Source organism: Callithrix jacchus, chromosome 1 (assembly GCF_049354715.1).
Source record: "Callithrix jacchus isolate 240 chromosome 1, calJac240_pri, whole genome shotgun sequence".
In the NCBI taxonomy this organism is placed as follows: domain Eukaryota; kingdom Metazoa; phylum Chordata; class Mammalia; order Primates; family Cebidae; genus Callithrix; species Callithrix jacchus.
In genome coordinates, this window is record NC_133502.1 from 133,954,416 (window position 1) to 133,977,243 (window position 22,828).

The 22,828-nt window shown below is 37.2% G+C and overlaps 1 protein-coding gene across 2 annotated transcripts in view; it reads right to left on the minus strand.

Moving 5' to 3' along the window:
* Window positions 1-1,976: 1,976 nt before the first annotated feature.
* PLAA (phospholipase A2 activating protein) overlaps window positions 1,977-22,828 on the minus strand; it is a 49,087-nt gene continuing 28,235 nt past the window's right edge. For both annotated transcript variants that reach the window (XM_002742986.5, XM_054256899.2), the window contains exons 7-14: window positions 21,570-21,739; window positions 18,279-18,436; window positions 17,379-17,598; window positions 15,207-15,275; window positions 11,978-12,046; window positions 7,095-7,196; window positions 5,270-5,434; window positions 1,977-2,709 (exon numbers count right to left, since the gene is read on the minus strand). In XM_002742986.5, coding sequence (XP_002743032.1) covers window positions 2,144-2,709; window positions 5,270-5,434; window positions 7,095-7,196; window positions 11,978-12,046; window positions 15,207-15,275; window positions 17,379-17,598; window positions 18,279-18,436; window positions 21,570-21,739 — 1,519 coding nt within the window. In that variant the 3' untranslated portion in view covers window positions 1,977-2,143. The remainder of the gene's footprint in view (window positions 2,710-5,269; window positions 5,435-7,094; window positions 7,197-11,977; window positions 12,047-15,206; window positions 15,276-17,378; window positions 17,599-18,278; window positions 18,437-21,569; window positions 21,740-22,828) is intronic.

The following is a 22,828-nucleotide window of genomic DNA, read 5'->3' on the forward strand; positions in this document are numbered from 1 at the left end:
GTTTAAACACCAGGTTATCAAAGAGTATGTATGATACAATGCCTTTTTAATAAAATAAAACACATTTACATACATAGTCAATATGCCAAAAGATGTTAAGAATAGTTTTCTCTAAATAGTGGCATTACAGGCAATTTTTATTTGGGGTATGTGTGTGTGTGTTTTACTCAACAAATGTTTATTACTTTTGTATTCAGAAAAAAACATTAAGAGAATCATAGGAATGTTTAACTAAAAAAGAAAATCTTTAAAATATTACTTAGCATATCTTTCAAGCAAGATTGTTTCCTTTTGCTAAGCTATATTTTGTAATCTCCACAATAAACGTGAAATGGTAGCATAAAAGTTGATATAAAAAAAGTTGTACAGTAATAGGAAGCAGTGTTTACATTTTGCCGCCCCTTACATTTTGAAGAGGAAGCTCATATTCTTAACCAAGAAGACTGTCTTATCATTAATCAAAGGTATCTACTTTTCCTAAATATTGCAAATAAATTGTTTGTACTTACAACTGCATGCTACACTGGACTTATTAACAAGAAAGCAGTGTATTGTAAAGGAACCAGCCAGATCTGTGTTAAACTCCTAATTTTGCCATTTAACTTTGACATAACCACTTATACCCAATCAACAAAAGGAAAGTATAGGTACCTAACAGAGCCAGTAAACAGAATACTTGAAGTCCAGGTACACACCAAGGAGTGCAATTTAATACTCAGCAAAGTACATATCCCCTCTATTTGCATTTTACTCACTTCCTTTTGATATTCCGAAAGTTTTTACCTGGATTACTCGAGACAATTAGAACCTTTTCTTGCCCATTTGGGGAAGAATTATTCTAACAAGGGTGTAATTTGGCATTAAGCCAGGAAACTCATGGTTTTTTGTACCCTAAATATTGAGAATGTTACTCACCATTTTTGGCAACGTCCTCTTTGTGAAAAGATCTTTCCCACTTTTAAAGGTAGAAATAGTTATGCTTCTCTGAAGAAATTGGGTTACCTCAGACACAAAAAACTGTATAATTAATACGATGGTTCCTTCTTTGTATTAATTGCTAATATGTTCACATGAATCTGTGAACTCCTTTCTAGAAAGTATAGCATGGCATGTACTTTGAGTAGTTAACTCACTTAGCTTCAATTTTCTTTTTCTCTCTAAAAATGATTCATCCTATTGTATCTACTTCTGAGATAATACTGGCCCTCATTTAAAGGGGTTTTAAGGATTAAATATCAGAGTGTCTACTATACTGCCTGGACCACCTAGAGGGCTCAAAAATAGTAATTTCACATGACAGGTTTTAGACTTTCAAAGAATACAGTTTGATGTAGTCTTGCTTATGTCATCACCCGATGAAATTCAACATGTTCCAAATTCCCTTTGAAATAATGGGAAATGGCAAAAATAAACAGTCACATATCAAAACTAGAATGAAAAATGAAGTTACCTCAAATACTGAAGGGCAAAATAAACCAGACCCAAGCCTGGAGTTAAATTGAGACCTTGTCTGTCTGAACTGATACATGCCTAACATAGCTTACCAACTGGCTTTTTCTTCATCTAAAAATAAGCCATCAAACAAATATACTTTAGGATTTATAAATGACAAATCAAGAATTTATCTTATTTTGTTTTAATATATGAATAATTTATATATTATTTTATAAATTTAATATAACTTAAAAAATTTTAGTAGTTAACCTAAAACAAGACCTTGAAATGTATCAGTGCTGTTCGAAGAATCTAGCAATGAAAATAGGTAGAGAAGTTAAATAAAAGATTATTGACAACAACAGTTTGGTGTATTTAAGTAATAAAAGCAAGTCATATGAATAAAAGCCCTTGTCTCCTCCTCAGTGGCTAAGGCAAGGGGAAAATGTCATTGTCATTGTGTTGCTGCTGATTATAGCTCCTTTTAAATTTGTTTTCATACTATTGAAAACTTACCCACATTACACAGGAAAATCTCACAATTCAGCAGTGCAAAAATTTTATTTGTTTCCCCTCCCCACCACTTTACACATCTAAAATTTTACTTAATCCAAAGTATTCTTTTCTTAATCATCTGGTATCAGTCATGTCAAATGTGAGGAAATAAAAACACTAATCAATTACAAATTTCAGTCCCCCTTCCCCATCGCTACAGCAAATTTAGGATAAATCTACAGCATTCACTTACTTTTGCTGGTTCTGATACTGAGGAATACTTTTTTATTTGAGAATCAACACCTAAAGACTTGGCTAATTGTACAGCATTTGAATCATCACTGATAAGTGTTCCAAGAGCCACAAGAAGTCTAAAAGTGGCTTCTAGGTCTTGTACTACTTCCAAAATTGTGCTAATTAGTGACAAACATTGAGCTTTCCCTTCAATGTTATGGTCTTTATGAAAACAAACAGAATAGTTCAGGGTCAATGTAGCCAGAGCAATGTGAATGTTCTTATTGCTCCCTGATTTCAGTTTTATTGCATGGGACATCAGTGATTCCCTCTGGGACATCATGAGGTTTTGTCCTGCCTGGCCAATAAAACAATTGCAAAAAGTCCTGAGAGCAAGCAGCTGGTTTGCTGGCTTTCCTTTAGGGTTCAGAAGATTGATGAGATGACTGCTGAACTGAGCTCCTTCTTTTTCACTGCAGAAGTTCTCATTCACGCTGGGGTGTTTAATTGACAACCGAAGAATGTCAAGTGCAGGAAAGACAATATCTATTTTAAAAAAATGTCATTAATGTTTATGGAAATAAAGACCGTTTCTTTTGACTATCAACTTTTAAGGATTTTTTTACCACTACAAAATTAACCATTTTCGAAAATGTGAAAAATTATGTGTATGCTTTAAAAAATGAAAAATATATATATATATTTTTTTGAGACGGAGTCTCGCAATGTTGCCCAGGCTGGAGTGCAATTGCACGATCTCAGCTCACTGCAACCTCCGCCTCCTGGATACACACAATTCTCCTGCCTCAGCCTCCCAAGTAGCTGAGATTGCAGACACAGACCACCACACATGGATAATTTTTTGAATATTTAGTAGAGACAGAGTTTCACTATGTTAGCCAGACTGGTCTTGAACTCCTGACCTCAAGTGATCCGCTTGCCTTGGCCTCCCAAAGTGCTGGTATTACAGGTGTGAGCCACTGCGCCTGGCCAACTTCTCAGATTTATATAAGCTAGATTTATTACTGTAAGATCATATTCACTTTAAAAATAAGGTAACTCTCTCGGGTTATCAAATAGCCTGACACACTGAGTATTCAAAAATGAATGGAAGGCCAGGCACGGTGGCTCATGCCTATAATCCCAGCACTTTGGGAGGCTGAGGTGGGTGGATCACGAGGTCAAGAGATCGAGACCATCCTGGTCAACATGCTAAAAACCCCGTCTCTACTAAAAATACAAAAAATTAGCTGGGCATGATGGCGCGTGCCTGTAATCCCAGCAACTCAGGAGGCTGAGGCAGGAGAATTGCCTGAACCCAGGACGCAGAGGTTGCAGTGAGCCGAGATCGTGCCATTGCACTCCAGCCTGGGTAACAAGAGCGAAAGAAAGTCCATCTCAAAAAAAAAAAAAGAATGGAAAGAATGGAGTGCAGACCTTGCTTTTTAAAATTCTGTAAGACCAAACAGTTAAACAGAGAGTTGGTTTTTTTTTCTAATTATACTTTAAGATCTGGGGTACATGTACAGAACATGCAGGATTGTTACATAGATATACATGGCGGTTTGCTGCATCAATCACCCCATCATATACATTAGATATTTCTCCTAATGTTATCCCTCCCCTATTTCCTTATCCGCTGCTATTCCTCCCTTAGCCCGCCACCCCCCACCCTCTGACAGGCCCTGGTGTGTGATGTTCCCCTCCCTGTATCCATGTGTTCTCATTGTTCAATGCCCACTTATGAGTGAGAATATGCTGTGTTTGGTTTTCTGTTCTTGTGTCAGTTTGCAGAGAATGTTGGTTTCCAGCTTTATCCATGTCCCTGCAAAGGACATGAACTCATCCTTTTTATGGCTGCATAGTATTCTATGGTGTATATGTGCCACATTTCTTCATCCAGTCATCATTGATGGGCATTTGGGTTGGTTCCAAGTCTTTGCTGTTGTGAATAGTGCAACAATCAACATATGTGTGCTTGTGTCTTTATAACAGAATTATTTATAATCCTTTGGGTATAGACCCAGTAGTAATGGGATTACTGGGTCAAATGGTATTTCTAGTTCTAGATCCTTGAGGAATCGCCACGCTATCTTCAATAATGGTGGCATTTACACTCCCACCAACAGTGTAAAAGCATTCTTATTTCTCTACATCCTCTCCAGCATCTGTTGTTCTCCTGACTTTTTAATGATCACCATTCTAACCGGCGTGAGATGGTATCAGAATGTGGTTTTGATTTGCATTACTCTAATGACCAGTGATGATGAGCTTTTTAAAATATGTTTGTTGGCTGCATAAATGTCTTCTTTTGCAAAGGACCCGTTCATATCCTTTGGCCAGTTTTTGATGGGGTAACAGGGAAAGTACTTAAGAGAAGAATTTCAGTCAACAAGTGATAGGATGCTTATAGGTTGGTGGGAGCTTTATAATAATCATGGCCCTGGTTAGATGCCATCTGAATGAATAATCAATTTAGCATCACTAAAGGTGAGGAATCCAACTTTATGTGTGCCATGTATGCATTATCATTTATAAAGGATTTAACCTAAAAAAAAAAAACAAAAAAAAACCTACTGAACCAGAATCTAATTTTGCCACTAGCAGTAAATACAGAGATGGAGGAACATATCAGTAAAACCCATAATATGGGATATTTTGTTGAAAAAAAAAAAAGGCTTTTTTCTCGAATAAATCAACAGCAAGAAAAAAAATAAACCGGGCAAGGACTTTTTGGGAATTAAAAAAGACTTAACTGATATAATTGGAAAAAAGTACACTTATAGTAAATGTTTGTAGCCTAGGATTAACAGGTCACTAAGAGTATCCTGAATGCCTGTCAGGGAATCCACAAATGCTTTGAAACGTATAAAACTGGTGCATGTATGGGGAACATTATATTACTTTCAGATTCTCTTAAGGCATGTAACCAAAATAACATTATCAATTCCAGTAGTGTAGTGAACCCTCTTCATGAAGATTTTCCAAAGTGAATTAGAACTACCCAAGTTAACTTTTATTTAATCTAGAAACACCGGCAATATTGACAGAAATGTAGGTAACACTTCTTGCTTTCTAGTTACATTTTTGAAGAGTGTTTATTTACCTTCAGGCCAGTTAATAGCTTTCCACAAAATCTGAAGTTGCTGGACTGTGGGTTTTTCTGAAGAACTATTACATATTAGAGACAGTATCTTCTCAAGAAGTATCAAGTCATCCTCAGTTAACTTCTTCTCTTCAGGTGCAGTTCCATTAAGTTCCTTCAGTTTACCTAGAACCCAAAACCAAACTTTCAAAATTCCCTAACTGTAACTGGCCAGATAATAGACAAATGCCAAGACTTTCAATAAAAGTACTCTAGTGTACACCATGGAGAGTTAAGACTTTTCTCACCAATTATCAAAAACCATAAAATAAGGATAAGACTTGTGAGTATTATTATTTTTTTTTTAAGATGGAATCTCACTCTGTTGCCCACACTGGAGTGCAATGATGCGATCTTGCCTTACTGCAACCTCTGCTATCAGGGTTCAAGTGATTCTCCTGCCTCAGACTCCCAAGTAGCTGAGACTACAGGCAGCCATCACTACACTGGCTAATTTTTGTACCTGTAGTAGAGATGGGGTTTCACCATGTTAGGCAGGCTGTTCGGACCTCAAGTGACCAGCCTGCCTCAAACTCCCAAAGTGCTAGAAATACAGGCATGAGCCACCATGCCCAACCTCCATTTTGAATGACTTTAAAAGCAATATCATGTGTCATATATACTCAACTATCAGTCAATCACCTGGTTTCTCAATGAGAAAATTTTTAACAACTTTTTACCCAATTTATGTCAACTTCTATAGTTGCCAAAAAAAAGTTAAATGCCTACTGATAACATTTAATTTATGACTTAGCTCCATATGCATATTTGACATTACATTATTTTAAAAATGGACATACTGCCCTTTTTTCTCATGTTCACATTTCATGAAGCAATCTCCTTCAAATCCTTCACATGTATCTTTCCTATCAGTATCCTTTTTTATCATGAATACTACTTTGAGTTGTTTCTTCAAAAATCTTTATCTCAAGAATTAAAAAAAAGCCCAAATTCTGAAAATAAAGGTAAATTATCCAAATTTAAAACTTTGAAATCAATTATAAATGGAAACTTGGACATGTTTCACTAATCTCAGGTATTAACAATTTTAACACTAATAAAAAAAAATGAAGTTTATTAAGGAATACAAAAATCAAGATACCTGTTAGATTTTCACAAGAGTTAAAAGTCTAAACGTGTGCATATTCTACATTATTCAAAATAAAGCGATTAAGAAAACATTCATGAGTGACTCTTATAAATGTTCATAATACTGACCCTGCCTTAAACTCTGGTAAGTATGTTATGTTATCCCAATTATCATAATCTTTGTGGCAAACAAAGCTAACAGTACTCTTAGTCCAACACAACAACAAAACACTGTGTTTCGAGGAACACAAATAAACAGAAAAAGGAATCTAAGTCACTAAAGTAGCTTCACTTCTAATGGGCAATTTAAAATGAACTTTTATTATTTCTGAGGGCCACTAATTTTTTAAAGATAAGATCTTTATTTTTCAAATGCTTTACTCATGCATTTTCATTAATTTTTTTCCCTGAAAACATTAAGAACTGGTGGGTAGAACTTACATTTTCCACCTTTAATTTTTTACTGATTAAAGTCATCATAAATTATTTACTTTATGTTTGTGTAAGGCTTCTTACAAAGTATTATAGATCCATTACCAGATTACCTATTGTGGTGGACACAGTTGTTTAATACCACAATAGAAATCTCTATTCGTATTAAATGCCCAATTCCTGACACGGCGGGAAAAGAAACAACCTTGATGACAACTCAAACAGTCTGTGAATATGTGAAAAGATTAATTATCAAGAGACTTACCTAATATTTGTGTAGGGTTTGCTTGGTCAAAAGTGACAGCCTCTTTTTTAGGGAAATAAATATTCATTGTTTTAGATGCAGCTGATCGGTAGGCACTATTCCCTTTTTAAAGAATAGAAGATGATGACAATCATAAGGAGTGATCAAAAATAAGATTTTTCTAACTACATAACTTAGTTTTCACAATTACTGAGATATGTAACTATTCAGTGCATGCAGTAAACTAACAAAGAACCTCAAGGGGAAATATAAAGAAATCTACAAGATTTTGTATAATTTATATTTATTGATATAATATGGTTTTGGGAATGGAAACTTAAATGTAGAACAAGAACTTTCCATCTCATACTTTCTACTTCTTTTTTCTTTCTGAGACAGGGTGCAGTGGTGCAATCACAGCTCACTGCAGCCTCAATTTCCTGGGCTCAAGCGATCCTCCCACCTCAGCCTGCCAAAGTGCTCGGATTACAGGCATGAGCCACTAAGCCTGGCCTAAGATTCAATCTAAATTATAAATTTTAAAAATCGTCAAAAAATACCATATAATTGTATGAAACTTTCCATTTTCGTCTTCTCTAAGGCATACTGATCTCTCCTTTCTTATGTCTTTTATTCAAAGTGAGTAGTAGGCATTATCATTTTCTCTCATCCTTTTCTGTATCTTTATAAATTCCCAAGGTGTAAATACCTGAAGGACAGAAGTCCTAGTCTTTTTTTAAAAATTATTTTATTTTATTTTTTAAATTCCAGGGTACATGTGCAGGATGTACAAGTTTGTTACATACATAGGTAAATGTGTGCCATGGTTGTTTGCTGAGGAGTCCTAGTCTTTTTTTTTTTTAACATCTTAAGTCTCTATTATATTAACAGAAACTGAGTATCCGATGATGAACAAACTGGCACAAGATGAAAATATTCAATGAATAAAGTGACCCTTTTTTTTTTTTTTTTTTGAGACGGAGTTTCGCTGTTGTTACCCAGACTGGAGTGCAATGGCAGAATCTCGGCTCACCACAACCTCCGCCTCCTGGGTTCAAGCAATTCTTCTGCCTCAGCCTCCCGAGTAGCTGGGACTACAGGCGCGCGCCACCATGCCCAGCTAATTTTTGTATTTTTAGTAGAGACAGGGTTTCACCTTGTTGACCAGGATGGTCTCAATCTCTTGACCTCGTGATCCACCCGCCTCGGCCTCCCAAAGTGCTGGGATCATAGGCGTGAGCCATGGTGCCCAGCTTTTTTTTTTTTTTTTTTTTTTTTCCGAGACACAGTGTTGCTCTGTTGCCCAGGCTGGAGTGCAATGGTGCAACCTCCGCCTCCTGGGTTCAAGCAATTTTCCTGCCTCAGTTTCCTGAGTAGCTGGGACTACAGGCATGCACCACCACGCCCAGCTGATTTTTGTATTTTTAGTAGAGACCGGGTTTTACCATGTTGACTGGGATGGTCTCAATCTCCTGACCTGTGATCCGCCTGCCTCAGCCTCCCAAAGTGCTGGGATTACAGGTATGAGCCACCACGCCTGGCAGTGACCTTCAACTAAAGTATAATTTAAATTTAATTTACATCTTACTTACATTTCACATCTTAATCATTTTAAACCCCATTTTGTTCTAATGTACAGTTAAGGTATTGTACAAAAATATAAATAAAAGATTTATGTTAATAATTCTGAGAATATTAGGAATAGAAAAGGATGAAGGCAAAAATGAAACAAGTAATGAGAACGGTGTATAAAATTAATTATTTATAACGAGTAAATTTTTCTTGACATAAAAATGAGCTATACACACACTGCCTGCATTCATGGTCATTAGAGTCTAGTAGTTAAGATTGCAAATAGTAATAAAATATTATCCAAATAAGTACAATGAAAAGTTCCCGGATGGAAAAGTACAGGATGCAATGAAAAACAGAGTAGGTGATCTAGCGAAGGATATGTTCGGGTGTTCGGAAAAGTTTCATTGAGCTTATATAATTAATATTGTATTACAAAATTAAATAAAAAAGAAAAGGAGGCCAGACACGGTGGCTTAAGCCTGTAATCCCAGCACATTGGGAGGCCGAGGCAGGTGGATCAGGAGGTCAAGAGATCGAGACCATCCTGGTCAACATGGTGAAACCCCGTCTCTACTAAAAATACAAAAAATTAGCTGGGCATGGTGGCGCATGCCTGTAATCCCAGCTACTCGGGAGGCTGAGGCAGGAGAATTGCCTGAACCCAGGAGGCGGAGGTGGCAGTGAGCCGAGATCTTGCCATTGCACTCCAGCCTGGGTAAGGAGCAAAACTCCGTCTCAAAAAAAAAAAAGAAAAGAAAAGGGAGAAAAACAACCAATAATTTGTGGTCTAAATGAATGACAAGGCAAAGGGCAATGCATAAGTATGCCAAAAGGGCACAGTGAGTTCAAAGCTCTGGAGGTAGAAAATAGCATTACATGCTTGAGCACTGATGCACGCCAGTATGGCTGGACAGAAGGCAGTGAGGAATGTGAGGAAAGGCAAGAGAAAAATACTCACTAGGAAGCCACTGAAGAGTTTTCTTTTGTTTTTTGTTTGTTTGTTTGTTTTGTGAAACAGTCTCCCTCTATCTACAGGCGCCAGGCTGGAGTGCAGTGGCATGATCTCAGCTCAATGCAACCTCCACCTCACAGGTTCAAGCAATTCTCCTGCCTCGGCCTCCCGAGTAGCTAGGACCACAGGCGCACGCCACCACGCCCAGCTAACTCTTGTATTTTTTAGTAGAGATGGAGTTTCATGTTGGTTAGGATGGTCTCAACCTCCTGACCTGTGATCTACCCGCCTCAGCCTCCCAAAGTGCTGGGATTATAGGCGTGAGCCACTGCGCCTGGACAACTGAAGAGTTTTTTAATCAAGGGAGGTGCATAAACAGAGTAAGCAATTAAAAGATTACTGGCTACAATATGGATCATGGAGAGACTAATTTGGAAGTTACTTCATTAGTCTAGGTGAGAGGTGACATTAGCTTGTACTAAGTTATATAAAGCTCCAATATGTACACTATACTGTTAAAAACTAACTTCTGGAAAATGAGAGTGAGCGCTGTTAACTTTTATTAACAAGTACAACTAAATACTAAGGATTAATATGGTAAAAAGTTATTTAAATAAATTTTATAATTTTAAGCTCTTTTTTTTTTTTGAGACGGAGTTTCGCTCTTCTTCCCCAGGCTGGAGTGCAATGGCGCGATCTCGGCTCACCGCAACCTCCGCCTGCTGGGATCAGGCAAATTCTCCTGCCTCAGCCTCCTGAGTAGCTGGGATTACAGGCACGCGCCACCATGCCCAGCTAATTTTTTGTATTTTTAGTAGAGACGGGGTTTCACCATGTTGACCAGGATGGTCTCGATCTCTTGACCTCGTGATCCACCGCGCCTGGCCAATTTTAAGCTCTTAATTCTAGGAGGCAGATATTCCCAACTTTGCAAATGAGAACAACAAAAGCACAGACACATCAAATAACCTGTTCAAGGTCAAATAGATAAAAAGTAGTAGAACTAAGATTTGAATCTAGATTCTCACTCCAGAGTCCATAATCTTAATTACAGGTACTATGTTATACTTCAGTATTGCTAACCAATGTTACTTTTTCAATTAAAAAATAGCTTACAAAACCACATGCCAAGTGCTGAACGTGGTAGCATGCGCATGTAAACCCAACTACTCAGGAGGCAGAGGTGGGAGGATCATATGAGCCCAGGAGTTTGAGCTCAGCCCAGGTAACAAAATAAGATCCCATCTCAAATTAATAAAAAATAGGCCGGGCGCGGTGGCTCACGTCTATAATCCCAGCACTTTGGGAGGCCGAGGCGGGTGGATCACGAGGTCAAGAGACCAAGACCATCCTGGTCAACATGGTGAAACCCCGTCTCTACTAAAAATACAAAAATTAGCTGGGCATGGTGGCGCGCGCCTGTGGTCCCAGCTACTCGGGAGGCTGAGGCAGGAGAATTGCTTGAACCCAGGTGGCAGAGGTTGCGGTGAGCCGAGACCGTGCCATTGCACTCCAGCCTGGGTAACAACAGCAAAACTCTGTCTCAAAAAAGAAAAAATTAATAAAAAATATGCTAAGTTATTAAGTGGTGGGTTTATGGGTGTTTATTTTGATGCTGAATAAAATATATGTTACTAAATTTCTCTTATATAAATTATATAGAACATAAAACTTATGTAGAAAAAATATGTGCCAAGAAATATGTCAAACTTGAAAGAGATGAACCACAAATTTAGTTCTGTGTTTTTCTGGCAGCTAATACAGAGGAAAACATGCCAGCATATATTCAACGAACAAGTGAGGTATGTCAGACTGTAGACTAGATAACTAAGGATTAAAAAAAAAATCAGTTGCTCAGCAGAACAGTAGCTATTCCAGGCCTAAATCACAGAAACAAATACTTTCCTGGGTCTTCTTAAAGAGAACAATGTATAATCCAGTGGATAACGTTCTCAACACATTAAGTTAGAATGAAGAGATTAGAATAAACACAGACTTTGTAAGAGTAGCCAGGAAAGCAGACTTACTACAGTAAAACAGTAGTTTCAAATCCTGGATGCATATTAGAATCACACTGGAAGATGATGAAGCTACCCATTGTCAAGCCCCCAACTCAGAGCAGAATTAGACCAAGTAAGCACTTCTGGGGATAAGACTGAAGTATGCTTGTAAAGATCCCCAGATGATTCTAATAGTAGTAATGAGACAATTCTGAGAAAACTAAAAAAGCCAGACAAGTCTGATCTTCATTTACTACATAAAAAGTTCTCAAGCAAAAATTAAAACAAATTTTCTTACTTTTTTTTATTAAATATAAGTTCCAATGAATTTTTAAAATCTAAAAAAAAATAAAGAAAAATAAATGAAAAGTATGTACCTGTAAATGGATCAACGCCAGCCATGGTAGTTCCCACACCTGCAGAACCTGGTACATAACGACCAGCACCTATAATACAGTAATACTTCTAGTAAGCAAAGGTGACTGCAAATTATAAAGTTCAAACTGCTCCTTCTTTAAATAGACTCAATTATTCCCATTGTTAAGCACACTTCACAATGGCATCATTATATACATAATAAATATGCCATAAATTGAATACAGAAAAATGCTTAGACCAGTGCCTGGGGATGTTGTAAGTGTCCAGCAAATGTTAGCTACAAAGTAAACATTACATGCCTTAAATATTATAATGATGGAAGTTTAGTAAATTACAAAAATACAAGTGGATTGGAGAGAAATAAAAGTTTGCAGAACAAAATATGAATGCTATTCTATTAAAGTGAAGGAGTGGGACTAACTAACACATAACACAATTGGAAAAGACTGAGGTAAGAGAGATACTATGACAACAGCCCAGTCACATTTTATTATAGATAATACTTGTGGCTGTCTTACTGAAAATAGACAGAAGGAAACATAAAAAGTGTAGAGAGAGAATCAGCAGGATTTGGAGATGTTCAGAAAATTGGATCAGCCTTTATGGGAAGAAGAAAACTGAGCAACTCTTCTAGCCTTTCTGAGTTTATACTCTACGAGTTGTTATAACCAGTACAACACATACAGAAAAGCCAAACAAAATTTAAAAAGCAAAACAAACCAAAAAAAGTAAGATTAATTAAAATAAGGAACACAGAATAAATGGATTTGCTGAATTTTAACCATATGCCACCTAATCATCTTTATTAAAGTATTATGTAGATACCATTATAATTCACAATATTTTAGAAGCAGAAGGTTGAATAACTTGCCCAAGGCATTAAGGTGTTAAGGGGTCAAGTACAGTCTCACACTTTTCTAAATATGGTTCTCTGTCCACCTGAATCAATCAGATTCAATACACAGATTCCCAGAGTTCACCCATAACCCAGCGGGTACTCCAAACTGGCTCCACTTTAGAAACACTTAAGGAACTTAAAAAAAATCTAGGATTGTCACATTGTGGCTCACACCTTTAATCCCAGCACTTTTGGAGGCCGAAGCAGGCGGATCACCTGAGGTCAGGAGTTTGAGACCAGCACGACCAACATGGTGAAACCCCTTCTCTACTAAAAATAGAAAATTAGCTGGGTGTGACGGTGCATGCCTGTAATCCCAGCTACTTGGGAGGCTCAGGCAGGAGAATGGCTTGAACCCTGGAGGCGAAGGTTGTGGTGAGCTGAGATCACACCATTTCACTCCAGCCTGGGCAACAAGAGCAAAACTCTTGTCTCAAAAAAATAAAACAAAAAAGGAAAAAAAAAATCTAAGATCAAACTACAACGAAGATCATTTATTTAATTAGAATCCTTGGGTGAGAGATCAGAGCATGAATAGTTTTAACCTCCTCACTAATCTAGTGAATCACAATCTCTTGGCGGTAGAACCCTGGGATAAGTAATTTAAACAAGATTCCCAGATCATTCTAATAAACATTAGCAGTTTAAGGACTCCATAAATTAATAAGAAAAGAAAGAAGAATTAAGATTGACCTTAAGTTGTAGCCGAATAGGGAAATCTTTCGGCCCCAGTGCTGTTGACAAAGTTAGGAAAACATAATCATCCTCAACAATAACTAACATATACCAATGGCTTAAAATATACTCCAGGCATTTTGCTTAACACTTACACATATGATGCTATTTTATTTTCATACCTCGATATGGTAGACGCTGTTATCTATTTATATAAAAGTGTATTCAATTATCCTAATGATACCCTAATTCTTTTGGACACTGTGCATACTATCTTTCATATCTGCATAATCATTACATCTTCTGAGTTATTGACATTATGGAACAGTGAGATATGCTCTGGTTTTGATGGCCCCAGGAGACTTCTTGATTTTGCTTTTATTACTTGAAGCTTGGTATGTTCTTTCTGTTCCAAATAAATGCCGCCAAAGTGATTTGGATTCTCACTTGGTCTAAGTTTCAGGGCATCACTGTTTCAGAACTGCTGATAAAGAGAAAGCCATCTTTATCTACTCTTCAGATGCTTACTACCATTTGAAATCACAGTATGTTATCAAAGACCTCCTTAACAGCCACTGTACCATCACAGCATTTAGTGTGATAGCTAATTCTTTTCATTTACTGGTTATCAATGCACATGGTATAACCATTTGCATCTGGGCCAGCAATAAATTCACAGGAAAAAGGAAGCTCACTGACAGCAATCCACAACTTCATGACACCGACCTAACGTTGGGTGTTTGTCCAATCAGTGGCTCATTGTAGGCTGTCATGTTCATAGCTCACAGTACTTATCTGCAAGGCCAGTAGATATCTAAAGGCTATGAATCTCTTCCCAAACTGAGTATACTGTCGAGGAACTCTGTCTAAAGATCCAGCAACAGCATCATACAAGATATCAAAGCCATTCTGAAAAGAGAGACTTCTTCAGCTGCCTTAAAGTCCAACTCTGGCAACTTTTTCCAGTAGTGTTGATGCTGAGGCATGCATACCTTGGTAAATAAATTCATTTTGAGGAGACACACCAACACTTCAAGGGCTTCAAGAAGGACATTAATAACTCAGATTAGGAAGACTATTACTGTGTAGCTGGGTGGAATGTCTCCTTCCACGTTATTTCAAAATATGCCTGGGGAGATTTGTTGATTGCACTGCTCCATCCAGTATCAGGGACTCACATGGCTCCTTCTCTGCTCGTGATTGGTAGCACCTCGCCAGTGTGATAGCACTCAGCTGTGTCTTGGTTGGTGGGTTCCCCTATTATCTAATTTCACAGATAAAAAAAATAGGCTCAGATAGGTTAGGTAACTTGCTAACTTCTCATAGCAAGTAAGTGGTAGAGCCCAATTCTGAAACAAGGTTTGTCTGACTCTAAAACCTATGTTCTTAACTACTCTGCTCTCCTGGTGGGAAAGACCCCTGGAAAAAACAATGAATTCTAATAATATGCTATTTAAAAGTCATGAGGAAATCTATACAACTACTCCAGGAAAAAGCAAAAATCGGAAGTTAAAGAAAAGGAGATCCCTTAAAATTGGAAATACAGATAAGGTAATTATCAGTTACTGGATGACATCGCCAAGATGTAAAGTCACATAATGTAAGATGCTACACATTTAGTGAAGAAAGATACATGAATCAAAACTGCATCTCACCTGTAAAAGGATCTTCTGTGGGCAGTGTGTTAGAAGATCCTGAAGAGCCCGGTACATAACGACCACCACCTGTCAAGGCAAAACAAAGAAAAAGCAGAAGTACATCAACGTTCTGATGTTTACAACAGCACAATGCTTATATTAAAAGAACCTACATTTGGAGAAAAACAGAAGAGCAAAACTTTCCCATGACAGAAATATCAGAAACTACAGTTAGAAGTCTTATTATACCTGGGAAAAAACTGAAATTTTAATGATTCTCCAAGTTTTGTTTTCTTAACTAATGCTTTATTATATCTTAGCCCCAGCACTTAAATATTAAAACTGAATTCAAATATCAAAAGAGAATTGCAGGTCATATCTGCCCTAAATATATATACATACAATCAATTCCTGTCCCTGTTCCTATACAAATTCACTAGAATTCCTGCAGTTGTTGTTGCCTTCAAAACCACAGGCACTAAATGTTAATCTTTTAGAACTCTAGGTTCATTAATTCATGTGTCAAACAGTGGACTCAGTGCTGGGGATCCAGCAGGGAACAAAATTGCTTATATTCACTGAACCTTACAACCTACTGGAGAAGAGAATTAGAAAGGGGATGAAAACTACAAGGGAAAGAGATTTCCATTTATACATTTACGAATGTCTGGTATATGGGCATCTATTTTGTTACTACCTCTAGGGAAATAATCAGGTTGTCCACAAAGAAAAAATTTCTAAGATGTTTATAGAGCCTTGGGGCCAGGCACAGCGGCTCACACCTGTAATCCCAGAACAGGGAGGCCAAGGCAGGTGGATCACAAGGTCAGGAGTTCAAGACCAGCCTAGCCAAGATGGTGAAACCCTGTCTCTACTAAAAATACAAAAAAAGTAGCTGTGTGTGGTGGCGGGCACCTGTAAATCCAGCTACTTGGGAGGCTGAGGCAGATAATTGCTTTGACCGGGGAGGTGGAGGTTGCAGTGAGCCAAGATCGCTCCTTTGCACTCTAGCCTGGGCAACAGAGCGAGACTCTATCTCAAAAAGATAGATAGACAGACAGACAGATAGATAAAAGTAAGAGTCTTGGAAGGGCAAAACAAGCCAAGTAGTTCCGAGGTTTCCAGACAAAGTCAGCTAGTTTAATTCCTTTCCTGTAGCCCACACCCAAAATAACATACACAGTACTACAATATGTGTTCACTCTTTTGAACGATAGTCTGAAATTCCAACAACAAAAATCTCCAGATACTAAGTACTTCTTTTCTTTTTTCTTTTTTCAAGTACAAGTATTTGGAGGATTAGATCATCTTTAAGTCAATCAACATGCAGATAACATTAACTTTATCATATGAATGGGCAATGAAATTCTGAAGTAGAATGAATGAGAGGAGATAATTTGGGAATGTGGAGTACCTGTCAGGGAAGAAAAGGTGGATCTACATAAGGATTTGAGACAGGAATATATATGAGGTTCTTGTAAAACAAGGAAGATCACTAGCACATAAAAAATGTGCATCACTAATGACGTGAGGAAACATTAACGGTAAAGTGCCTATATAAAAATATTAATTAGAGGAGGCATTTTATTCCTCCTATACCAGTCTCCAGAACTCAAGTTAATGTTACTAGGATAAGAGTCCACTTCCTAGGAGCCAGAATTTGGACTAGGACCACCAGGATTACAATTTACAGACTGGTATGAGCACCTAACTGCATTTATAACATCTGAGACATTGCATACAGTGTTACAAACAACTAACTTAAAATGAATGTGTAGAATACACGATACATATAAACTAAAACTACCCACAGGGTTCACTCTCAGATCTGAGGCACAACTAACCAATGTAGCCTTATCTGAAAAAAGATTTACTAAATTTTGCCAAAATATATATTTTTAAAAGAAACACTATATAAAAGAACTTACAAGTTTGCTTTTGTTTCAAATAACTGACATTTCATTATTTAGTTTATGTTATAGTATGATTGTATTTCTGAAAGATGATTTATGATTTCTGTAAAATGTAGCTTTACTACATAATTTGAGGCTTAAACATATGAATGTGAAGTAAAACCCTGCTGTAGATGTTGGTCTTTATTGAAAAAGCTAATCACAAGTGTTTGAAAACATCAAAAAAATAAATCAACACGATGGAACTACACAAGACTTAATATAAACACTAACTTACCCGTAAATGGATCTGAAAAGTTGGGATTCCCAAGTCCTAACATTTGACCTTTTGTGTTATCAATAATAAATTTAGCCACTTGATCCAGAAACATGGGATTCAAATCATTCTTCTGTAAGAAGTTGTAGGCAGTTAACCAGGGATCATCACTAGTATTATATGGCAATTTATATGATGGTCCACCTTCATTAACATCAATTGAAAAAACATAATCAAATTCCTAAAGTAGGAATATAAAAAGGAGATACATGTTTATTAATTTATCTGTTCATATATATTAATGACATATACAACACAGATGCGTTCTTTATTTTAATAATTACAGTACTTAAACTTTCTCCAAAGTGTAGTGGTAAAATCTTCCTTTTTGGCAGATAAAGATTAATCGCCCCCATATGCATGTGATACAAAATTAGTATTTCATTAGGGGATGGGGGTGAGGATGAAGGATGGATTACAACTACATATTAATTCTAGGGCCAAAGGAGGGTTTCCAACTGGTTGATATCAAGGCCAAAATTATCAGCTGTTACTGTGCCCTACTCACCAAAACATGCTGGCATTTTAAGCACTGCCCTGCTGGGTGCCTCATGTCTTGTCAAGATAAATATAGCCAGGCATGAGGCATTAGATGAAAGGTGGCACAGAAGCTCCCAATCCAAAATGGCCGGGAACAGTTTTTTATAGGAACTACTAAGTGACAGACACTTGCTAATTTGTCCATCAAATGCAGCTCTCTCTACATGGGAAGATACTTTTAAAATACCTATTTCATGACGGGGAAAAATGTAATGTATTTTTAAATGTCAAAACAAAGAAATTTTATCACTATGGGGCAAAGCAAGCCTTTCATTTGCCTAATCATTTAAGATAATGTTAATTAGAAAGAAGTCGACATACTTTCCCTTCATATAAAACTTTTCCAGATGTTTGCTGATTAGCACCAGATGAGCCAACAACATCACCAATTTTTATCCACCTCCCTTCACTAACACTCCACTGATAGGCTTCGACTTTCTCCCCATCTCTGATTAGACGAGTCTGTCCTTCTCTAGTACCTTAAAATAAAAATTTTAAGAATCAAAGGTAGAATGGCAGCGTAAAATTGAAAAACATTTAGATAGAAATTTCTTAACATTAAAATTTACACATAAGAGAATATGGATTTTGTTTTAAAAGAAAATTGTATTAAATAAAAGATTTTAAAATGTAATTTTACTAGAAAGTGGCCAAAAGAAAGTAACAGTTAAAATGAAATATTATTAATCAAGGGAAGGTTAACAAAACATGACTCTACTAGGAAGCAACTGGCCCATCAAAAATAAAACAAGTTTTATTAGTGAATATATCCTCCTAACACATGTCATTTTGGTAAATGGCTCTACATTAATCCAGTGGCTCAAGCCAAAAAATAGAAAAGTCTGATACCTCTTTCTCTCAACCCCACAGCATCTTCACCTACTTCTCAGCACCCCCTACAGCTACTTCTATCAGCTCATTCTTTTAAATGTATCTAGAAAACTATGTCTCCTTTACATCTCCATCATCATCCCTTGGTCCAAGCCACCATCTGGATTGATTCAATGGCCTCTTACCTGTGCTCTTGGCCCCTGACAGTGTATATTCCACCCAGCAACCTCAGATTTTTTCAAAGGTTTAAGTAGGTACTGACACTTTTCTGCTTGAAACCCATCGATGCTTCTCATCTCACTTGGTAAAAGCCTAAACCCTCAAGAAGTGTACAAGACCACATATAAATTGCCCCCACTATCCTATATAATCTTACTTTCTACTATTCCCCCTCATCTCCCGACTTCAGGCACAGAGCCTTTGCACTGACTTTTAATCTTGTCTATGATACTCTTCACACAGATATTGGCAGTATTTGCTCCTTTCCTCTCTAAGGACTTTACACAAATGTCACGTTTTCAACAAGGCCTTTTGTGGCGAAAACAGCTTATGCGTCCTTGAAAGAATCATGCTCTTCTTCCACTGGATACAGCTGTAGTTGTCTAGCCAGAGACTATATTATCTAGCCCCCTTGAATCAGGCAGTCACATGATGTCACACTACTGAGTAATGGTTAGTGTAATCTGGGTGGGTGTGATATATGCTGGTTCTAGCCTAGTCCATCATACTTTAATCCCCCTACTTACCCCATCTTAATCTGTCACAATTTGTTATTGTGGTTGACTACATAAAGAATATCCAGTATAACACATGTAGGCAGTTGAAAAGAGAAGACACGTCTTTTCAAAAAATATGGACAGGCCAGAAATACTAGTTTTTTAAAGGTTATACAGTATATTTTATTTACTTATTTTTATTTATTTTTATTTTTGAGACGGAGTTTCGTTCTTGTTACCCAGGCTGGAGTGCAATGGCGCGATCTTGGCTCACCGCAACCTCCGCCTCCTGGGTTCAAGCAATTCTCCTGCTTCAGCCTCCCGAGTAGCTGGGACTACAGGCACATGCCACCATGCCCAGCTAATTTTTGTATTTTTAGTAGAGACGGGGTTTCACCTTGTTGACCAGGATGGTCTCCATCTCTTGACCTCGTGATCCATCCGCCCCGGCCTCCCAAAGTGCTGGGATTATAGGCGTCAGCCACTGCGCTGGCCAAGGTTATATAGTATATAATCTGAAACCACATCAATGAATTTCTCATGCCCAATTATACTAAAATCTACTACTGATCTATCATCTCACACTTTGAACGAATCTCTTTCCCATGTCTGAGTTGGTATCAGATACTGGTCATATCGAAAATAATGGTTCAACGACTTAAGCAGATCTTCTGCTTATTGATACAATTTATTATTCAATATTTTAAAATGCTTTGTTAATATTACCACTGGTATCAATACAACTGGGAAGCTACTAAGATCCTGGTGGAGATACATTTTTCCTAAATTTCAATTTTCACTCAAAAGCTTGAATTTTATTTTGGCAACAAATATTGTCCAAAATTTTCCTTAAAGGAACATACTCAATTTGTTCATTTTCAAAAATTCTGCCGAATACCAAAGCCTGAATAACCATAGTCAGTCTTTACAATAAAAATAGCCCTCCCTGAAAAAGCTGGTAGTTTAGGCTATAACTCAAACGACTATAAACGTGCTTTTCTTCGAGACACCACAGTATTTTGATTTACTTTATGTCTATTTTCTGTTTTCTCTCCCAGAATATTTAAAAGATGTGTCAAATTGTAATAAAATTGGTAATTCTTAATATTAATGCCTCATCAAGGACATGCTTAATGGTAAATATTTTTTCAAAAAAACTACAACTGCATGCAAGTGAAGAACACAGTAACTTACCAGAATGGTTTAGTGTCCCTGCCTTGATTTGCATACAAATGAACCAGTGGTTTTACCCACCATTGTTTTTGTACCGTAAGTGTAAACGTTAGCACAATGTGCAAACGTTAACACAATGTAAAAAAGTCAAATATCTAGTATTATAAAAATTAGTTTTGACCTCATGGACATCCTGATAGGATCTCAGAATCCTCAGAGGTCCATGAATCAAGCTTTGAGAAGCACTGATATAATACTGCAGTCAAGGGATATATCCAACATAAGATTTCATTTGAGATGACTACTGTCCTCTGATTTCAAACTCAAATGATTCCCAATTCATTACACAGATAATGCTTGATTTAAACTCTTTTTCTCTTTTGTTTGTTTGAGACAGAGTCATACTCTGTAACACAGGCTGTAGTGCAACGGTGTGGTCTCAGCTCACTGCAGCCTCCACATTCTGGGCTCAAACCAACTTCCCACCTCAGTCTCCTAAATAGCTGGGACTACAGGCGCATGCCATCACACCTGGCTAATTTTGTATTTAAACTCATTTTAACATTCAGTTTGCACAACCCCTCGCAGGGAATCCAGTCAACCAAAAAGCATTAAAAGAGTGCTTTCTGAGTGCCTACTATAAATGATCTAAGTGCTGGGAGATTTATGTTTTAATTCCTGTTTATCAGAAGCTTAATTCAAAGTCTACTGTGAGACAGAGGCAAGAATATGGTTTCTCATAGTGATTACGTATAATAGTAAAAATTCTCAAAAATCAGTATCAAGCAATAAAAGTAACACTAAAACATAAGCAAAACGTTTATCTTCTCTTAATTATTCCAAAAAGCAAGTATGGTGGAATTTTTTCTATTATGTACAATAAAATCCTTACCAGGTTCATTAAGATGTTCCCTCCCAGGAAGCTGCTCAGCACTGATGTCCCCTAAATCACCAGTTTTAGAATCAATGGTTGCCTGAGAGAGCTCCTTTTCAAAAGCCTTGATTTCTTCAGCACCCGCTGTTCGATCTTCTGATTCTGTAAACACTCTAATAATGCCATCGCTGTAAGGAAAAACAACCTGATTTTAGAAGTAATTGCCATAATACATTAACATTATCACATGTGAATGATCCATAGTTAAAATCATCTCTATCAATGAGTATGAGAAACATTGGCATGTATTAATTGCTGATTACAGCACTGTGCTGACTTTAGCACATACTACTCTTTATTACGCCAACTATTTAACAGAGAAGTTATTGACAAAGAACAGAGAAATATATATTTAAAGTCAATATTTTATAGTTATTACCATATAGAGAAGGGTACTGAACTGGTTTAGTTTATAAAGGACTCAAATACCCAATATAAGGCTTAAAAATAGCAGATGTTCAGTAGAAAAATGTGGTCTTCCTTTACTGTACCAGTAACTAGCAGTGTAATTTCAGTCAAGGAAAAAAAAATGGCCTCATGTTTGGATTTGATGGCAGCCCTTAACCTCTTTTCTCAGAAAAATTACTTCATCTCCATGATTTATTAATTCTAAATTCTGAGATAGGAGAAACAAATTAGACACTTTCCAACTGTATTTTCTGCGATACGAGAAACAAATTAGACACTTCCAACTGTATTAATCCTGGCCCATTCTACAAGAAACCTGTTTCTGACTTAATCATCCAAAACAATCTATACCACTCTATGTGTTTTTCTTCAACTTCAAATATGCTTGGGGTGGGGTGGTGGAAAACTAACCCTACAAATCAAGCCCCGCCCCAGCCAAAAAATAAAACACCTACTTTATTAGACCTTCTATCCCTTATAGCTGTCACCTTCTTTGTCTTCTTCCTTTTTTGGAGGCCGGGTCCCATTCTGTCACCTAGGCTGGAGTGCAGGGACGGCAATCACAGCTTACTGCAACCTCAAATTCCTGGGTCCAAGCAATCCTCCCACCTCAACCTCCTGAGCAGCTGGGACTACACATGTGCACCACCATGCCCAGCTGATTAAAGAAATTTTTTTTTGCAGAGACAGGGTTTCACTAGCTCACCCAGGGTAGTCTCGACCTCCTGAGCTCAAGGGATCCTCCCACCTGGACCTTACAAAGTGCTGGGATTCTAAGTGTGAGTCACAGCACCCAGCCTTATTGCTTT